The following is a 17,729-nucleotide window of genomic DNA, read 5'->3' on the forward strand; positions in this document are numbered from 1 at the left end:
AACCATTTCTCAGGGTCCCAAGGGTGTTGCAGCTGCCTCTGCCAAAAACCCCCTACCCTCTGAAAGAGAATCAAGAACATTAGAGAGATGGGGTAAAAAAGTTTATACATCTGCTACTCTTTCTGCCAGGGCTTTAAACTGTCAATTTCACATGATACAGTACCAGGAATTTTTGTTAGATCAGCTAAATAAAAAGCTTTCCTCTCCTGAACCTTTAGACCGTAAGTCCCTTCAGGAGTTGGTACACAATTCTCAGCAGGTCAGTAATCATTTTTTAAAATGCGGCTATGATGCACTGGAGGCTTCATTTAGATCAGCTATGACTGGAGCAGTGATTCGAAGGCATGCCTGGCTAAAAGAGCAATCCTTACCAGACCATGTAAAATCTAAACTCCTAGATGCTCCTATGGAGAAACAAAGTTTATTTGGCTCCCCTGCACAGGAGGTACTAAAGAAAGTGGAAGAAAAGGCAAAATCTGTGCAAACAGTCAAGAATTTTCTGCAGGTCCAACCTCCGAGGTTCAGCAGAAATTGGCCTTCAAACAATTGGTCCTTTCCAGACACCACCAGAGCACAGAGAGGCAGAAATAGACGCCCAAGAGGCAGAGTTCAATCAGGGGGTGCTTACAGGGGCCGTCAGTGGCAACCTGACAACCAGAGGAGTGCCTCCACATCTGCGACTGCAACCACTTCCACAGGACAGACACAATGACTCGACTCTGATTCCGCCTACCAGGGAACAATTACAAGCACCCTTGGGCGGAAAGTTAGCTTTATTTTCAAAAAACTGGCATTGCATCACAGGAGACAAATGGACTTTGCAAACAATAGACAAAGGCTACAGGTTTCACTTCCACACTTTACCAAAAAAGAGAGGAATGCCAAACCTTCCACCAAGCCAAAAGACAGAGGCTCTAAAACAGGTCATCAACTTACTAAGGATGAGAGCAATAGAAAAGGTACCATCTATGGAACAAGGCCAAGGATTTTACTCCAGACTATTCCTTGTACCAAGAAAAGAAACTCAATGGAGGCCTATTCTCGACTTGTCCGCACTGAACACATATCTCATTGTACCAAAATTCAAGATGCTGACCCTACAGCAACTTCTTCCCATGTTGGGCAAGGAGTCTTGGCTGGTGACTCTAGATCTCAAGGAGGCATACCTGCACGTCCCTATACGACCAGATTGCAGAAGACACTTCAGATTTCTTGCAGGATCAGAGCATTATCAATTCTCAGCATTGCCCTTTGGCTTATCTACTGCGCCCAGAGTATTCACGAAATGCCTGGCATCAGTAATTGCACATTGCAGGCTTCAGGAATTCAAATCTACCCATACCTGGACGACTGCCTAATACAAGCAGACAACAAGACAAAAATAATAAAGGATTTGGCCTATGTCATACAACTGCTACAAGCTTTGGGATACACAGTCAACATACAAAAGTCAAGACTAGTGCCATCTCAAAGGATAACATTTTTGGGTGCAGAACTGGACACAATAACTCAGATGGCTTTTCTCACAGAAGAAAAACAAAAACAACTTCCAGTCTACTTCACGGCATTGACAAGGCAAACTCAGCTTACTGCAAGGAAAGTCCTGCAGGCCCTGGGTTACATGGCATCCTGCATAATCTTGATACCACATGCCAGACTGCATATGAGGAAATTACAATGGTACCTGAGAAATGTATGGTCTCAGCACAGACACAGTCTAGAAACCATGATACCAATCATACCATTCCTGAAAAAGGAATTCCTGTGGTGGGCTCAGGCCTGCAAGACCAACAGAGGGTTGCCTTTCCACGAACCACAACCAAGGCAGACCATCACCACGGACGCCTCAGACCTAGGCTGGGGCGCACACATGGAAGACAAGTGTATCCAAGGCCTATGGTCCCAAGACCAGCTGAATCTACACATAAATCTAAAGGAGATGCTGGCAGTGAAGCATGCAATAGAGGCATTTAAATCATTCCTTCAGCAAGGACCCCTGCTGATAAGGACGGACAATACCACAGTCATGTGGTACATCAACAAACAGGGAGGCACGCACTCCTACCCTTTATGCCAGATGGCAATGGAGCTGTGGAACCTAGGCCTGAATCTCAACATTCAACTGCAGGCCAAATTTGTACCAGGAAAAGAGAATATACTAGCAGACAAATTAAGCAGAACTACCACGGATGCTCACGAATGGATGCTGCATCCAGATATCTTCAAAACCATAACAAAGACCTGGGGATTGCCAGAAGTAGACCTGTTCGCCTCCCCACTCAACCACCAACTGAACAAATTCTGCTCAAGAGAATACCACCCACAAGCCTGGAGGGTGGACTCCCTTTCTTTCAGCTGGAAGGCCCTGACAGTTTATGCCTTCCCACCTCTCCCATTGATGTACAAAGTTCTACTGAAGATCAGGGAGGAACAACCAAAGGTAATTCTGATAGCTCCAGACTGGCCAAGACAACATTGGTATCCACTACTGAGAAGCATGTCTCGGATGAACCCATGGCCTCTACCTCTATGGCCTTTACTTCTAACACAGAACAACTACATGACCCTGCATCCAAACTTGAAAACTCTGCAGCTAACCGCATGGAAAATTGCATAAAACAAAACCAGCCTGCTTTATCTCAGAGAGTCAAGGACATTATCCTGGAGGCTCGCAGACCCTCCACAAGGAAAACATACTCAGCCAAATGGAAGGGATTCATCATTTGGAGTGCATCAAAGGGAACAGATGTCATGATTGCAAACCTAGCACACATCCTAGAATACTTAGCAGAACTGTTCCACAATGGCCTGTCCTATTCGTCCATTAAGATTCATGCTTCAGCAATTTCAGCAGAGTACAACATGGATCCTCCTATCTTCTCTCATCCTCTCCTCAGACAATTTCTAAGAGGGATCAAAAATGTAAAACCTCCAAGGAAACCACCTCTACCTGCATGGGATCTCAATTTTGTGCTGGAAAAATTAACATTTCCCCCTTTTGAACCAGCTGCATCAGCAGACTTACAGTTCTTATCTTGGAAAACTGCCTTCCTTCTGGCAATCACTTCTGCAAGAAGGGTATCAGAGTTACAGGCATTAATGGCAGTACAGCCTTTCCTTATCTTTCACCAGGATAGAGTGTCTCTGAGAACCAATCTTACTTTCATGCCAAAGGTGGTATCCAGGGTATCCTTGAACCAAGCTATTCATTTACCTACGTTCTTCCCTAACCCACAGAACAGGGGGGAAAAACTATTGCACACCCTGGATGTGCACAGACAACTACGCTACTATCTGGACAGAACTAAAACCAGCAGAAAAACTGACCAACTTTTTGTAGCATATGCAACTGGAGTGCAAGGAAAAGCAATATCCAAACAGTTTCAAAATGGATAGGAAATTGCATTCGATTCTGCTACTCTTTTCATGGAAAGACAACTCCTGAAAATATCAGGCCTCACTCCACAAGAGCCACGGCCACCACTACAGCTTTCCTACGAGGGGTGGCTACCAAGGACATTTTAGAAGCTGCTACTTGAAGCTCCGTGCATACATTTGCCAAGCATTACAACCTACCTTTATACTCCAGATCCCGAGCAGGCTTTACAACTGCAGTGTTACAGGGGATCTTAACTACACCATCATTATCTTAGTACCTCCTCCCCCAGTTTGGCTATGGTATTCTTCCCACATGTTATGACTGCAGATGCATCCTTGAAGGACATAGTACAGTTTTGTACCTACCATAAATGTAGATGTCCGATAGGTATGCATCTGCAGTCAGGATTACCCACCCTCCTTCCCCTCTGTGGTATTCCTAGGGTGCTTACCCCTCTTTCAGCTAGCTGGGGGAATCTATTATGGTGTATTTGTTTGTATGTATATATGTATATATATTTTGTTTGCTACTGTTTGGAATTTTCAACATTTATCCAAATTTAGCCTTCCTAGAGGGCACCTGGCATCTGGGGCAAGAAACACTGAGGAAAATGGCATCGGCTGATGCCTTTATACCCCAGGAGCTATGACGTCGGGTGAAGTGCGACATCAGCCGAGGCCAGACCCAGACTTTGGAATCGGGCCGACCGAGGGCTGCCTGAGGCAGGACAACCCACATGTTATGACTGCAGATGCATACCTATCGGACATCTACATTTATGGTAGGTACAAAACTGTACTTTTCCATACCTGGATGACTGGCTCTTCGCTGCGCCCAACAAGCATCAATTGTGTCTGGCCCGTGATTATTTCATTCGGTTGGCTGATCTACTTGGAGTTACAGTCATTGTTCACAAATCCCATTTGCAACCAGTACAAGTTCTAGACTTCATTGGGGCATGGCTAGACACTTTGCAGATGAAGGTATTCTTAACTCCAGACAGGATCCTACACCTGAGGTGCCACATAGCTCAGATAGGGAACTCCAAGTCTACAAAGGCGAGTGAGGTTCTCCGGGCTCTGGGCTCCATGGCTGCCACCATATCGATTCTTCCTTGTGCGTGCCTTCACATGCAGGTTCTTCAATGGACTCTGGCTGTTCAAAGGTCTTGGCTAGACCTGCCCATGGAATTTCCGATCAAGATCAGTCCCGTCTGCAGGACATCTCTTCTTTGGTGGTTAAGTTCACTGGAGATATCAAAAGGACGCCCCTTCGCATCATCTCCAGTCCAAGCCACAGTGACCACGGACACCTCCCAACTCGGGTGGGGGGGGGGGCACTGTTCAGGAAGGACAGTCCAAAGCACGTGGTCCCAGTCAGAGAACAAGTTGCACATAAATGCTCTAGAGATGAGGGCAGTGCTTTTAGCGTTGGAAGCCTTTCACACAGTCCTCCCTCTCGGATTGATTGCAATTCAGTCAGACAACATGTCGGTTGTCTGGTATATCAATAAGCAGGGGGGAACCAGATCCTACCCTCTATGTCGTGAGGCCATGAGAGTGTGGGAATGGCCATCTCCACCGGTCGGTTTCTGATAGCAACGCACATTCTGGGGTGCTCCAACATTTTAGCAGACAGATTGAGTCAGGCCTTTCTGATGCCTTATGAGTGGTCTCTGAAACAGTCAGTAGCAGAGGAGATCTTCCTTGCATGGGGTCAGCCTTGCTGCGATCTCTTCACATCTCCTTCCAATGCGAAGTGCAGCGAGTTCTTCACTCTGATTCTCTCACCAGGGGAAATCTCCAGAGACGCTCTAGTCCATGCTTGCCCCCCCCCGGGCTTCTGTATGCTTATCCACCATTGCTACTCATTCCGAAGTTTCTTCAGAAAGTTTGCCGACTATGGTGCAAAGTGATCCTCATTGTCTTGTTCTGGCCTCATCAGGTTTGGTTCCCATTCCTTTGGTCTCATCTCGTAGCTCCCCCGTGGGTTCTGGATCCCTGCTCAGATCTAATTTCCCATCCGTCGGGGGCACGTCTGCCCGATCTGGGCAGCCTCAAGCTGACAGCTTGGTTGCTCCAGTTCTGTTAATTGCCAGGACTCCCGGTCTTTCATCCCCGGTAAAATCCATTCTTGTGGCTTCTCTTAAAGACTCCACTAGGAAACTTTATTGCAGTAAATGGAAGCGCTTTTCCATTTGGGCTTCACAGAGAAAAATAGATCCCTTTGCAGCCCCTGTCCCAGCGGTGTTGGACTTCCTGTCTAGTATCTTTCAGCAAGGAGCTAGTTCCTCCACAGTGAAAGTACAATTGGCAGCCATTTCCAGTTTTCACGTTGGTGAAGACAACATGGCCTTAGTCTCTTCTTGGCTGTGTAAGGCTTTTCTTAAAGGTACTTTTCTGCTACAGCCGCCTGTCAAGGATTCAGTGCCTCCTTGGAACCTTACTTTTGTTTTACAGGCATTGCTGGTTCCTCCGTTCAAACCTGCAGCTTCGGTGGATTTGAAATTTTTGTCCTGGAAGACCGCTTTCCTAGTCGCCATTACATCTGCTACGAGGGTTTCTGAGCTTCAAGCTCTGTCTGCCATGCCTCCGTATAATGTCTTCTATAAGGATAGGGTCTCACTCTGTACTAACCCTTCCTTCTTACCTAAAGTGGCATCTGAAGCAAACATAAACCAGTCCAATAATCTGCGCGTTTTCATTCCTAACTTCCAAAATAAAGGCGAATACAAACTCCATTTGTTAGATGTTCATAGGCAGGTTCGTTTTTACCTTCATAGAACGAAGTCTTTCCGCAAGACTGACCAATTGTTTGTTTCCTTTTCCAAAGCATTTATGGGAAAAGCTATTTCTAAAGTTTCTTTGGCCAGATGGATCACTCTTTGTATTTCACATGCCTACAAAGGAAAAGGTTTGTCTCCTCCTGGTATTGTTAAGGCTCACTCTACCAGGTCCATGGTGACTTCTGCTGCTTTTTGGTCTAGGGTGCCTTTGGATGATGTTTGTGCAGCAGCGACCTGGGCCAATTCACATACCTTCATTTCCCATTACAAATTAGATCTGATTTTGAGGGGTTAGAGCATCCTTTGGCTCTGCGGTGCTCAGGAATATCCTTCCATAAGAGCCTCCCAGGATTGGAGTAGCTGGGGACTCTGTCCCACAGGTTGCAGATAAAATGAAGTTAACTACTTAAGATAAAGAAGTTATGTACTCACCATAATGTTCCATCTGAGTAGTTATACTTCATTTTTCTGCAACATTCCCTCCCTCTGTCCCCCAGACCTTGTCCTGTCTTTTTAGGATTGGTTTATTGGGTTGAGTTGCTTATGTTTTTAATTGCAGCAAACTCGATCTGAGGGAAGATAGGAGATGTAGGGCATTATGGGTAAGGGGAGGAGCTTGGAGCAGATGCTAGAAAAAAAGTTGCCGGCTCGGATCCGATACGAATCCGTATACCCCACAGGTTGCAGAAAAATGAAGTATAACTCCTCAGCAGGAGCGGCCTTAGATCAACTGGTGCCCTAGGCAAAAGGGTTCCATGGCACCCCCTACCACCCGGTGCCCCCATCCTGGTCTACCTACACCAAATAAATACTGGAAAAGTACCCCTACTAGACTGGTGCCCTAGGCAGCCGCCTAGTTGGCCTATGCCTAAGGCCGGCTATGCTACTCAGATGGAACGTTATGGTGAGTACATAACTTCTTTTTTTGACCATTTCAAGAGATTGTTGGGTTTCTCAAACTTGACTAAAGACAAGTTTCCATCTACTTTATTTTTATGTTTCTCTTTACACTACTTAGTGTCTGAGATCATTCAGCTTACTACTACCCCCTCCTTTCACCTAGAATACTGATATTGTTTCTTACCTGTGATTGTAGATGTTTTACTTTGTCAGGCTGGCATCCAAACTTCTCACTTCTTGAATGGTAGAACCTTCTGTCTGTTATGCATGCAGTAGGCAGCACGTTTGCATTATGAGTAGAATGCACAGGGTTCTGGAACTGTCATTCTTTGGTGGTCGGTTAAGATCCCTCTATAAAAGGAGCACCATGCATCAGCATCAGTTTTGCACAGCTAACACTTCCACACACTGTGCATGAGTGATCGTTTCTCTCCCTTCATCTCTGCTACGTGGTTGCTATGTCTTGCAAGGTCCTTTGTTTACCAGGTGTCATGGCAACCATGACTAGTCACATATTTCAGCCAGGAGAGCCTGAAAAATGCCTGATTTTTACTCCCTCCCTCACCTGAATAGCCCTTCCTTTGGCCTGGGTTCACTGGCCACACAGATAGCCTGCCACTGCATGAGCAAGTTATCTGGTCCCATCTGCTTTATAAGAAAATATAGAACTTTGTACACATCTTCCTAGGGCAATCTTTTGTACACTACAAACTGTTCAGGACCTGAGAAGCAGCTCAGAAGGCATCTGATAACGTTATTTCCTCTCTGTGGAGAACAGCTAATATGTAGCACTGGAAAGGTATGTCTTGCATCTTAAAGGGACAATCCCAGGGATTTTTTTGTTTTGATTCTGGTCTTTGTTTACATTTTCAGTCTGTCTTTCTGGGCATGTCCCAACTATGGCTGCAGGGGTTGGGGGAGGGTACTTACAGGAAGCTTCAGAGGTGTTAGGCAGATTCCTTCTCAAATTGCAGTTGTACTCACAACAGCTCTCACTGAGTCATTCATTAGTTTCAACTGTCCTTTTTATCCTCAGAGAAACTAGCTTTTCAGCAGTGTTATGACTTGACTTGCTAATACCCTGCAGGAAAGCATTTGAGCAGTGCAAAGTTAAAACATTGGTAAACAAGAGTTTTTAGTTAATTTCATTTCATATTTTATTTTGTGCCGATTTCTAAATGCTAGCTAAGTGCAATGATTTTATGACACAAATGCCCTAGCTTCTGTAGAAAGCATGTGAAAGATGCAAGTTTCAAACATTAGTAGAAACAGTCTTGTTTCTTTTTTCATGTTCAAATTGATCTCTGAATACTAGCCAAGTGTGATGGTTTTCTTAACTGCTAATAGCTCTATAAAAAGGCATATGTGTGATACAGGGTTCAAACATGAGTAGACAGGCTTCGGTTCCTTTGGTTTTGTAGTCTACATTGCTCATATAAACTCAGAAAGCTGCTCAACTAACACAGTTTGCATTATTCTGCATTTTCTGAAGGATAAGAAGTCTGAGCTCAAATATAGGTCATTATTTAGTGACTTTCATCTTCATTGATTTGGAGGAAAAACGCAAATTTTATGAGGAACAGACCAAAAATATCAGATGAAAATCTGGGCATTCTGCAAACATCTGGACAGTTGAGAGGTATGCGGCACACTCATGCATTCCTTTAATTTCATATTTTATTTTGTGCTATTCTCATGCATTTCCTACTATACGTGCTATACGATGCATGTCCTACTATACGTGCTATATGCTACATGTTGGTGACTTAGTGGTTGCACTGTATGATATGCCCTTAAGCAGTTGTATTTCTCTTTCTACCTTACAGCTGTATGCATTTGTACTTGATCCCACTGTTATCATTAGACAAGTAACTGGAATGATACAGTGTGGGGCTTTTTGTCATCATGCTGTCTGTATTGCCTGATGAGTGGCTAATTCCCTGTCTGACAATCCTTAGTCTTACATGACACTTTTCAAACTGTTGTTGCCTTTCCAAATTACTAACATGAAGGCAAGCTCAGCAGTGCCAAAAACACTTGTACACATCACTGTTTTTCCTCATGGATGAGTCCCAAATGGTTGATCACTGGAGGAAAAAGGTTTATTCTTCCACTCAAGGTGAAGATTTTCAACAATTTCAGTTTATCTTTAAGTCACAAATTTTTATTTATTTATTTTTTATTTTTAATTACAGCAGTTGTGTGATGTGTGTCTACTAGACTCCAGGTGGTGCTATATAATAGCATCATATCCTTTCTTTTGAGAATTTATCTCAACCATGACAACCATAGCAACTAAATCAGTCAACAGTGCCAGTTCCTCTGGCTGAGAAAGGATTCTCAGCCTCCTGGATAAGATTAAGTCCAGTGTTTAGAAAGGCTATGCAGACTGATGCCTTGCCTCTGCAGCAGTAAGCAAACTATACAATTTTTGTATTAGTCATGTAATTTATCTTCACAAATCAGAGAGATCCCCTGTGAAATGTTTCTTTTTCAATACCTTAGTAATATATTTGAGCCCAAAATCTCCTTAGTAATTGTAAGACCCTCCTCCCTCAGTATCAGGCCACATGGCTGAAAATCTAAACCTTGATTGACTGGTATAGAATTCATGAGTGTCCTAGTGTGGCACCATCTTCTGTGTGCTTTTGGATATTCCTGTTACGCTATTCTCCTCTCCAACTGATGGCCAACAAGCACTTTGCCAAAGCAAGTCATACATTGTTCGATCAAACAAACATGCTTCCCTGAATGGTAGCATTTATGCAGCAGGACTATGCTGCTACAGTACCCCCACCCCTGAATGGGTGAGCCAGCATTGACATTTACTGCAATCCATCCTCACTAAGTTTCAGTTGAATCCTAACTTCCTAATTAAACTAGTGTTACTGGAGCTGCAGTCAGGACTTACTGGCTGTAATACAGAGCCTGCCTTATTATGTATGTACTCAGCTTCAGCAATAGACAGACTCTGTATGATTTCAACAGAATGTTAGTGTTTTTGTTTTGTTTCCATTAGGATCAAAGCTTTATCATTTGAAGTTGCTCTTGAATTGTAAAAAGGCAATAAACATTTTAAATATTGATAACACATTTTCTGTGTATACTCTTTATAGAAACCTTTGAATCCTGCACATACTGGAAGTTCTGCCACTTACGGTGTTAAAGTTACAAGGAAATTAATATCTGTGAGTATGAATCTGTTTTATTTTCTGTTGAAGTAGTTGATATGACTTTCAAAAATGTATGTCTTGTACAAATTAAAAAATATTGCTTAGTACCCATTATGTAAATATTCAAACTGTCTGTTCAAGAGATACCAGGAATTTTATAGACTTATAATGTGCCACATTTTTCTGACCATTATAAACAGATGTTTTTGTTGGCCTTTGGAGGACTTGGTGAAAATTTTTGCAGCACGAGCCAGCTTCCTTTTTCACATCAAAAGTAACAAGAGATCTTGTGTGAATATCAGCTTATTGGTTTTGACTGAGTTTGCTGTTTAAGATCAGCACTAGAAAACAGTTCTTTAGCAAGCGCACTATCCTCACACTTGTGCAGAATTTTTTTTTAGTTATCAGAACAGAAAATAGAACACCCTGAAATTCCGTAGTGGGTGTCTTCATATTGGTCTTTGAAAGTCCTTTGCAGTGGGGATAACTGCTGAGGTTTTCCTTTAGGTATCCCCACCTCATCACAGTTCTAGAGTTTTGTGATAACTTTGTTTGGGGTAGGCAAGCACACCTGTCCAGCTGCATGTCATGATGGCACATGCTGAGCTAGAAAGGTAAACACACGCCATTTTGATCTTCCAGTTCTTTCCTGCCAATAATACAGTTTTGATTTGAATCTCAACATGTGCTATTAGAAAGTCCACACGTTCAGTGTCTAAAAAGCTTAGGCTTTCAAAGTGTTCCCACAGTTGCAAGTTCACTAGCTAAGGGCCACTCTGCACTGCTTTGATGGAAAGTACACAATGTAGAAGAGTGTTGCAGTGCATCTTGACTGAAGAGGCTTGAGAAGCTAGTGTTCTGCGGTAAGTCAAACAAGATGGTGATTTGGAGGGTAACCAGTATACAAATTGTCAGAAGGGTCCCCTTGCATGATCCTGTGCTGTCAAAGTGAACACAGACATTAAAGGATTTTCTGACTAGACAAAGGTTAGAGACTTTTATTCCCTCACATTGTTTGTTCTGTCTCTCAAGTAGCGATAGATCAGGATTGCACCTATCACTGTCTGATGTTACTGAATGGAGCAGGAGAGGTGCCCTCTGCGCACCCATGTTTGTAAGCAAGTTCCAAGGTCCACTACAGCTGACATTCTTATGCAGAATGAGGCTTTGAATCCAGCAAGTAAGTTTTGGTGGTAAGACTTTGTCGTGGGAGGTATTCTGTTTTCACCACCTGCCAGTTAGAGAAAGGTCTTTCAGCTGGTTTAAAGGAGACATCCATCCCTCATAGGTCTGGTGATGCATTCGTAACACTGGATGTGTATATATATTGTTTAAGGTCTGATGGGATATTTCCTCTTCGTTGTTGGAGAGCACCCTTGTGGAGCATAGTTTGACACCAGCATAAGGCCCTGTGCAGCCCTTTCACTGGTACGCAGTGTTTGACCAACAGTGTCTGCCAGACACCTTTCACTCGATGCATTTTATATCACTTGAGAAGAGGCTGTGCTGTTTTAGATGAGTGCCTCTCTGCCCTTCAGAGTCTTCCTTTGAGGGTGAATCTGATGATACAGAGCTTTGTTTCTGAAACTGAGTAGGATGAGGAACCCACCCCATATCTCTCTCTCAAAAGACTTGCCCGTTAGAGAGACTTAGGTTCATAAAGTCATATGTTGACATTCGTATAATGTCGTTGCTCTCTTCCCCATTCCCAAACAGAACTGAACTAGCACGCTCAAATTGGGACCATCCTTGAAGTTTTATGCTGTTGTTCATCCTCTTCACCAGTTAGCTTGGAGTTTTTCTTGAAAGTTCCCGTATTCATTGCTGGTACATGCCATAACATGTTACGCACCTACATAAGAGGACCTAGCCCTTGAGCCCTGCACCTTTCTAACAGTCATGTGGTCTAAGAGCAGAAGCCAGAGTAGCTCCATTTGCAGAAAGGGTCAAAGAAAACAGATTACAGTGGGTTGAGCACATGTGCAGAAAAACAGAAGACAATCAGTGAAAAAGATTTGGGACAGACAGGAAGAAGGCAAGAGGAAACAAGGGCGTCCAGCAAAGAAGTGGATGAATTGTATGAGAGGGCCTGCGACAATCAGGCACAAGCGTTGAACAAGGCAGGAGAGTAACACTGAATAGAGAGTTGGTGCAAGTTGACATGACACCCCGACCCCATGTAGAAAATTAGGAGAAAGTGGATTGGTGAACATAACATGATAGGTCTCAGTCCTAACACTAACTGGTGAAAAGCTGCAGCATTTGATGCCTAGGTCCAAACCTGCAGAGTGCCACAGTGGCTGCCGTCTTACTAGTCCAGACCTGTACAAGAACTGCCTCTGCTGTCCTGAAGAGAAGCATAATGTAAAGCAGTGCCACACATTTTTTTTTTTGGTCTCTTTGCATGCCCCAACTATTTGATTGTGTTTTGCTGGGTCTCACTCCTGTTGCTGCCTTCTTCCACACCTAGTACTACCCCTAGGTGGGACAGCCCTGACTTAGGGAAAGTCATGGCTATTTGACTAGTATCCTCCAAGCAGAGGCCATCACAGATAGAATGAAAAGTGGAGGTGGAACAGAGCTGAAGCTGGCAGTGTCATGTATGCTTTTATGCATCAGACATCTTTTTTACAAAGCCCTAACTTGACCATGCTGATTTCATCTTGGGCTGCTGGATTGGGAGGTGTGCTGTGTTCAGAGGAGAACCTTTTCACTGTGGCCTTAAAGCTACTACTCCTCACCGATCCTCCCATGCGTTAGGCCTGACAGTCATTCCATGCATTGCCCCCCCCCCACCCTCCACTAGCCCCCCCCCTTGAATGGGCATGCATCTCTGCCCTGCTGACACCCAAGCCACTAATCAAATTCATATCATCCTGGCCATAATTATGGCTTTATTTCTATAGAACCAAGCTGGATGAAGCAGTGCTATTATTGCCGGTGCAGACAACCCTCTCACCATCTGACATGTACTAGGAGGTGGTATTGGTTAAAAATTCGTCATCTATGGGTAGCTCCCAAGCACATCCCATGGCCGCCGAGCATATCTCAGTTACCTACCATGAGTTTAGGATAGTATGGTGCCTATTCCTCTTTGAGGCACTTCTGTTGCTAAAACAAGGCAGCACTTTGTGCTTCACACTTGTTGTTTGGGATATTGTGCACTCTCTTTAATGTGGACATCAGGCTTGTTTTAAGCTCTTGTATTTGCAAAGTATGGCCAAATAATCTACTTATGCTGTACTGATGAGCTCAGAACAACAGTGAAACAAGGCGTGTCTGCAGCTACTAGGGTTTGACTTAATTGCTTTGAATGGACCACAGATACTTAAAACAATAAAAAGCCATGGCCATTCAGAAACCATAGCTTTGGCCGGCTCAGAACTTGCTGTATTCAACTGGACGTATAAGAGAATTTAAGTACCTTTATCTGCACCTTTTTTTTCAAAAAATACAGTATTTAAATTGATTTCAACTGTGTTGCAGGAATATTAACTGAACTGGAAGTTAGTCTGTGTTTGCTGAATTTTGTTATTTGCTAGTAATTACAGGTTTGGGGGTAGCCACATTCTTTGATTTCCTGTCCTTGCCTATTTAAGTGGTACAGTGTGAAATATTTTCTGCTTAAAAACCTCAGCTTTGGCCGGCTAAGCACTTGCTGTATTCAACTGGACGTATAAGAGAATTTAAGTACCTTTATCTGCACCTTTATTTTTCAAAAAAATAATTGATTTTAACTGTGTTGCAGGAATATTAACTGAACTGGAAGTTTTGACTCTGCTCTTCAGTTAGTCGCACCCACCCTCCCTGTTTTTGTTTTGGTGTTAATCTTAGTGGCCTTGAAACTGCCCGCCCCTCTTGTAAATTTGTGTTTGGATACTCCTTCTGGGCCCATCTCATTTGCTCACTCAACTGAGTGCAGTGAGATCATATTCTGATTTCAGGCACTCCTACTGTGTACAAAGAGAGCATCTGGGAAACAGAAAAAAAAATTTAAGCTTGTTTCCTGCCTTTCTTGTTAAGTGGTATAGACTATTTGTAGGCTTCTGAGCCTCCAAGCCCTTCTGTGTTGGAGGGAAGCCTTCTAGCTTAGTTTTGTTTTCTTATAACTAGCCAGTTTTCTAGTTTCAGCACTCAAATCTGTTTCTTTGATCTCAGCACTAGTTCAGAAAAAAAAAATGTCATCTGCTTTTACTGTACTTGTGTTTCTACCTACTTTATTTTACTTTTGCATCATCGTAAAAGTACTCAGTTGTATTTATTACTGCTTGGTGTAACTCATTCTAAGCCTTTTGGTTTAAACACTTGGGCTTCGGACCAGTTGTTTTGCACTGAGAGGGTTTGTGGTCTGCACTGTAGTGGCAGAACAGGTAGCTTACATCCTTCTAGGTTGGGAACTGCTGATTGAGGGCTCAGTGTCTGTTATTCTAAAAGTGTATTAATTCTGGTTTAAGCACTTGGGCTTTCAGGCCAGTTATTTTACATTAAGAGGGTTCGTGGTCTGCACTCTTGTGGGAGGAGAGGCTGGACTCTGCCCTTCTGAGCTGGGAATTTCTGATTAAAGGCTTATAGTGCATGCATATCTGAACTGCTTCTTACTGAAGTTGGTGCGCCTTGTTTGCTGTGGCATAGACTGGATTCGGGCCTGCTGGATCTAGCTTTGTTTGTGTAACTTGAGCACTAATCCAGGCATTCTCTAAAGTATTCAGTTGTATTTATTACTGCTTGGTAGTAACTTGATTAAAGTGTAGCTATCATTCTAAGTCTTTTGGATTAAGCACTTGGACTTCAGACCAGTTGTTTTACATTAGGAAGGTTTGTGGCATGCACTGTGGTGGCAGGACAGGTAGCTTTCATCCTTCTAAGTTGGGAACTGCTGATTGAGAGCCCAGTGTCTGTTATTCTTAAAGTGTATTAGTTCTGGTTTAAGCACTTGGGCTTCAGGCCAGTTATTTTACATAAAGAAGGTTTGTGGTCTGCACTCTTGTGGGAGAAGAGGCTGGACTCTGCCCTTCTGAGCTGGGAATTTCTGGTTAAAGGTTTATAGTGCCTGAATATTTGAACTGTATCTTAGTGAAATTGGTACACCTTGTTTGCTGTAGCTTAGACTAGATCCAGGCCTGCTGAATCTAGCTTTGTTTATATGCTTGTTGTTTGTTTGCTTGTTATTTCCCTGGAACGCTAATTCCACCTAATACGGCTTCTCAGCTTCTGTGGATCACTAGTGATATCTGCATTGCTTACTGTACTTATTTCCTTGTTTCACTTGAAAGAAAGTTACTGTTTGTCGTTTCTGCATTTAAGTTACCTGTAACACATTGCACTTAAGTTACCTGGCACTTGCTCACTAAAGCAATTATATAAGTCAGCACTAAAAATTAAAAGCTCTACACCCTCACTCCCCACTGGCCCTGGTTTTCAATTATTAAGGAATTCCCAATATTATTCTAGCATGTCCAAAAGTCAGTTGTCAATCTCCTCTCCGGTCCAGCTGGTGAATCTGGGAATCTTGAGGCAATGTTACAACTGCCTCATGTACACAGACAACCCTCTCCTCCTCCCAACAAATTCCAACACATGTGAGAGATGCAACCATATAGCCAAACTGGAGGCTAAGCTCTCTCAACTCAGTACTGGCATAACCAGTCAGGAGGAGAAGGAAACTACACTCACTACAATTCCAGTCTCACATAGACCTACCACGACGGCAAACCAAACACATAATCACACAAAAACATACTCAGAGGCTCTAAGTAAAGATCTGCCTAAGCAGCAGAGACCTCCAAAGCAGACACCCAAGCAACCGCTACCCCAAAACAAAACACGTGCAACACATATCTCACAAAGCCAGTGTGCCGAACAGTCACAGCCCTTAAGACTAAACAACACACCTGATACACTTGTAATAGGTGACTCTATCGTCAGGCACACTGACGTTCCCCTCACCAGGCTGAACAAGGAGAGGGTCATGGTGAGCAGCCTGTCGGGCGCTAGGATCCGCCACATAACACAAGCACTCAGGTCACTCCAAGGCAAGTACAAATATGACTCCGTCATTGTCCATGCTGGTGTGAATGACCTGAGACGTACCTCCCTGGACTACATGAAAAGAGACATAAAGGAGCTCTCTGAGCATGTAGCCCAGGCCGGTATGACCCTGACCTTGAGTAGCATCTTACCCTCACCAAGAATGATGCCACAATATGAAGACAAGATGATCAATTTCAACAATTGGCTTAAGTACTGGTGTCATTCAAAGGGGATCCAATGCCTGTCAGCTTGGGATGATATGCTCGACAAGCCACGATGCTTAGCTAGGGACGGCTTGCACCTGTCACCCCTGGGCTTTCGGATATTGGCAAAGGCTCTTGCTACCCCCATAGTGCCTTTTTTTAGGCAAGGCTCAAAAGACAAACCCACCTCCATAGGTATCACAAGGGATAAGAAACTAAGAGTAATGCTACTCAACGCCAGAAGTCTAAACCTCAAGATGCACACACTCGAAACTCTCCTTATCATGGAGAACATCGAAATCTGTGCAGTAACAGAAACCTGGTTCAGGGCTCCAGAGAGCACCCCAGCACTACCAGGTTATACCTCATACCATGCTTTTTGGCCCCAAAACTTGGACCGAACCACAAAAGGAGGGAGAGTATCGATATTCATCAAAGATACCCACACCTCCAGGTTGGTGGCAAAGCACGAAGCATCAGAGACTATTCATGTGCAACTAACAGTGGGTAAAACTTCCTTCCAGTTTATAGCCTGCTACAGACCACCCTCCCAAACCCAGGAACCCCACTCGGCCTTCCTGAGAACACTGGAAAATATGAAGGTCTCTCCAAATACCATTATATTGGGCGACTTCAACTACCCAAACATAGACTGGGAGCATTACTCTAGCTCCAACACCCTAGCCCAAAGGTTCCTAGAATTTATAAACTCAAATGCTATGGAACAACTTGTTACCACTCCCACAAGAGGGAAAACATACTGGACCTGATCATCACCAACATGGGGACTCTATGCTCCAGACCAGAAGTGTATCCCTCACTGGTAAGATCAGACCATAAACTAATCTTACTGGATATTCACATCCCGACCCCACCCCTGCCCAGAAAACCACAGTGAAAACCTTCTCTAAAGCAAATTTCACACTCCTCAAAACCGAGGTGGAATTCTTCAAAGCCCCGGGCCTGTGGAAAATACGCCCAGACCGCAGAATCCTTTATAAACGCATTCTTTGAACACCTTCAGGAATGCATGGATCATCGATCCCAAATAAAACCAAGACCCAATCCTCCAAAGGCAGACGTCCTGTCTGGTGGACCCCAGCCATAAACAAAGTATACAATAGAAGGAGGAAGCTACTAAATGATAGAGCAAAATCCCAAAAAGGGAAGGCATCACTGATCAGTATTAGCAAAAAACTACGGGCACTCATAAAATTGTCTAAGGCCAGCTTCGAGAGAAAAATTGCACAGGACACTAA

At 43.8% G+C, this 17,729-nt stretch overlaps 1 protein-coding gene across 1 annotated transcript in view; it reads left to right on the forward strand.

The window, feature by feature from the left end:
* PITRM1 (pitrilysin metallopeptidase 1) overlaps nucleotides 1–17,729 on the forward strand; it is a 1,418,909-nt gene that overhangs the window by 1,052,634 nt on the left and 348,546 nt on the right. Inside the window, exon 22 of the mRNA XM_044064598.1 lies at nucleotides 10,181–10,252. Coding sequence (XP_043920533.1) covers nucleotides 10,181–10,252 — 72 coding nt within the window. The remainder of the gene's footprint in view (nucleotides 1–10,180; nucleotides 10,253–17,729) is intronic.

This window comes from Protopterus annectens, chromosome 3.part0 (genome assembly GCF_019279795.1).
Source record: "Protopterus annectens isolate FY-2018-M chromosome 3.part0, PAN1.0, whole genome shotgun sequence".
Taxonomy (NCBI): domain Eukaryota; kingdom Metazoa; phylum Chordata; order Ceratodontiformes; family Protopteridae; genus Protopterus; species Protopterus annectens.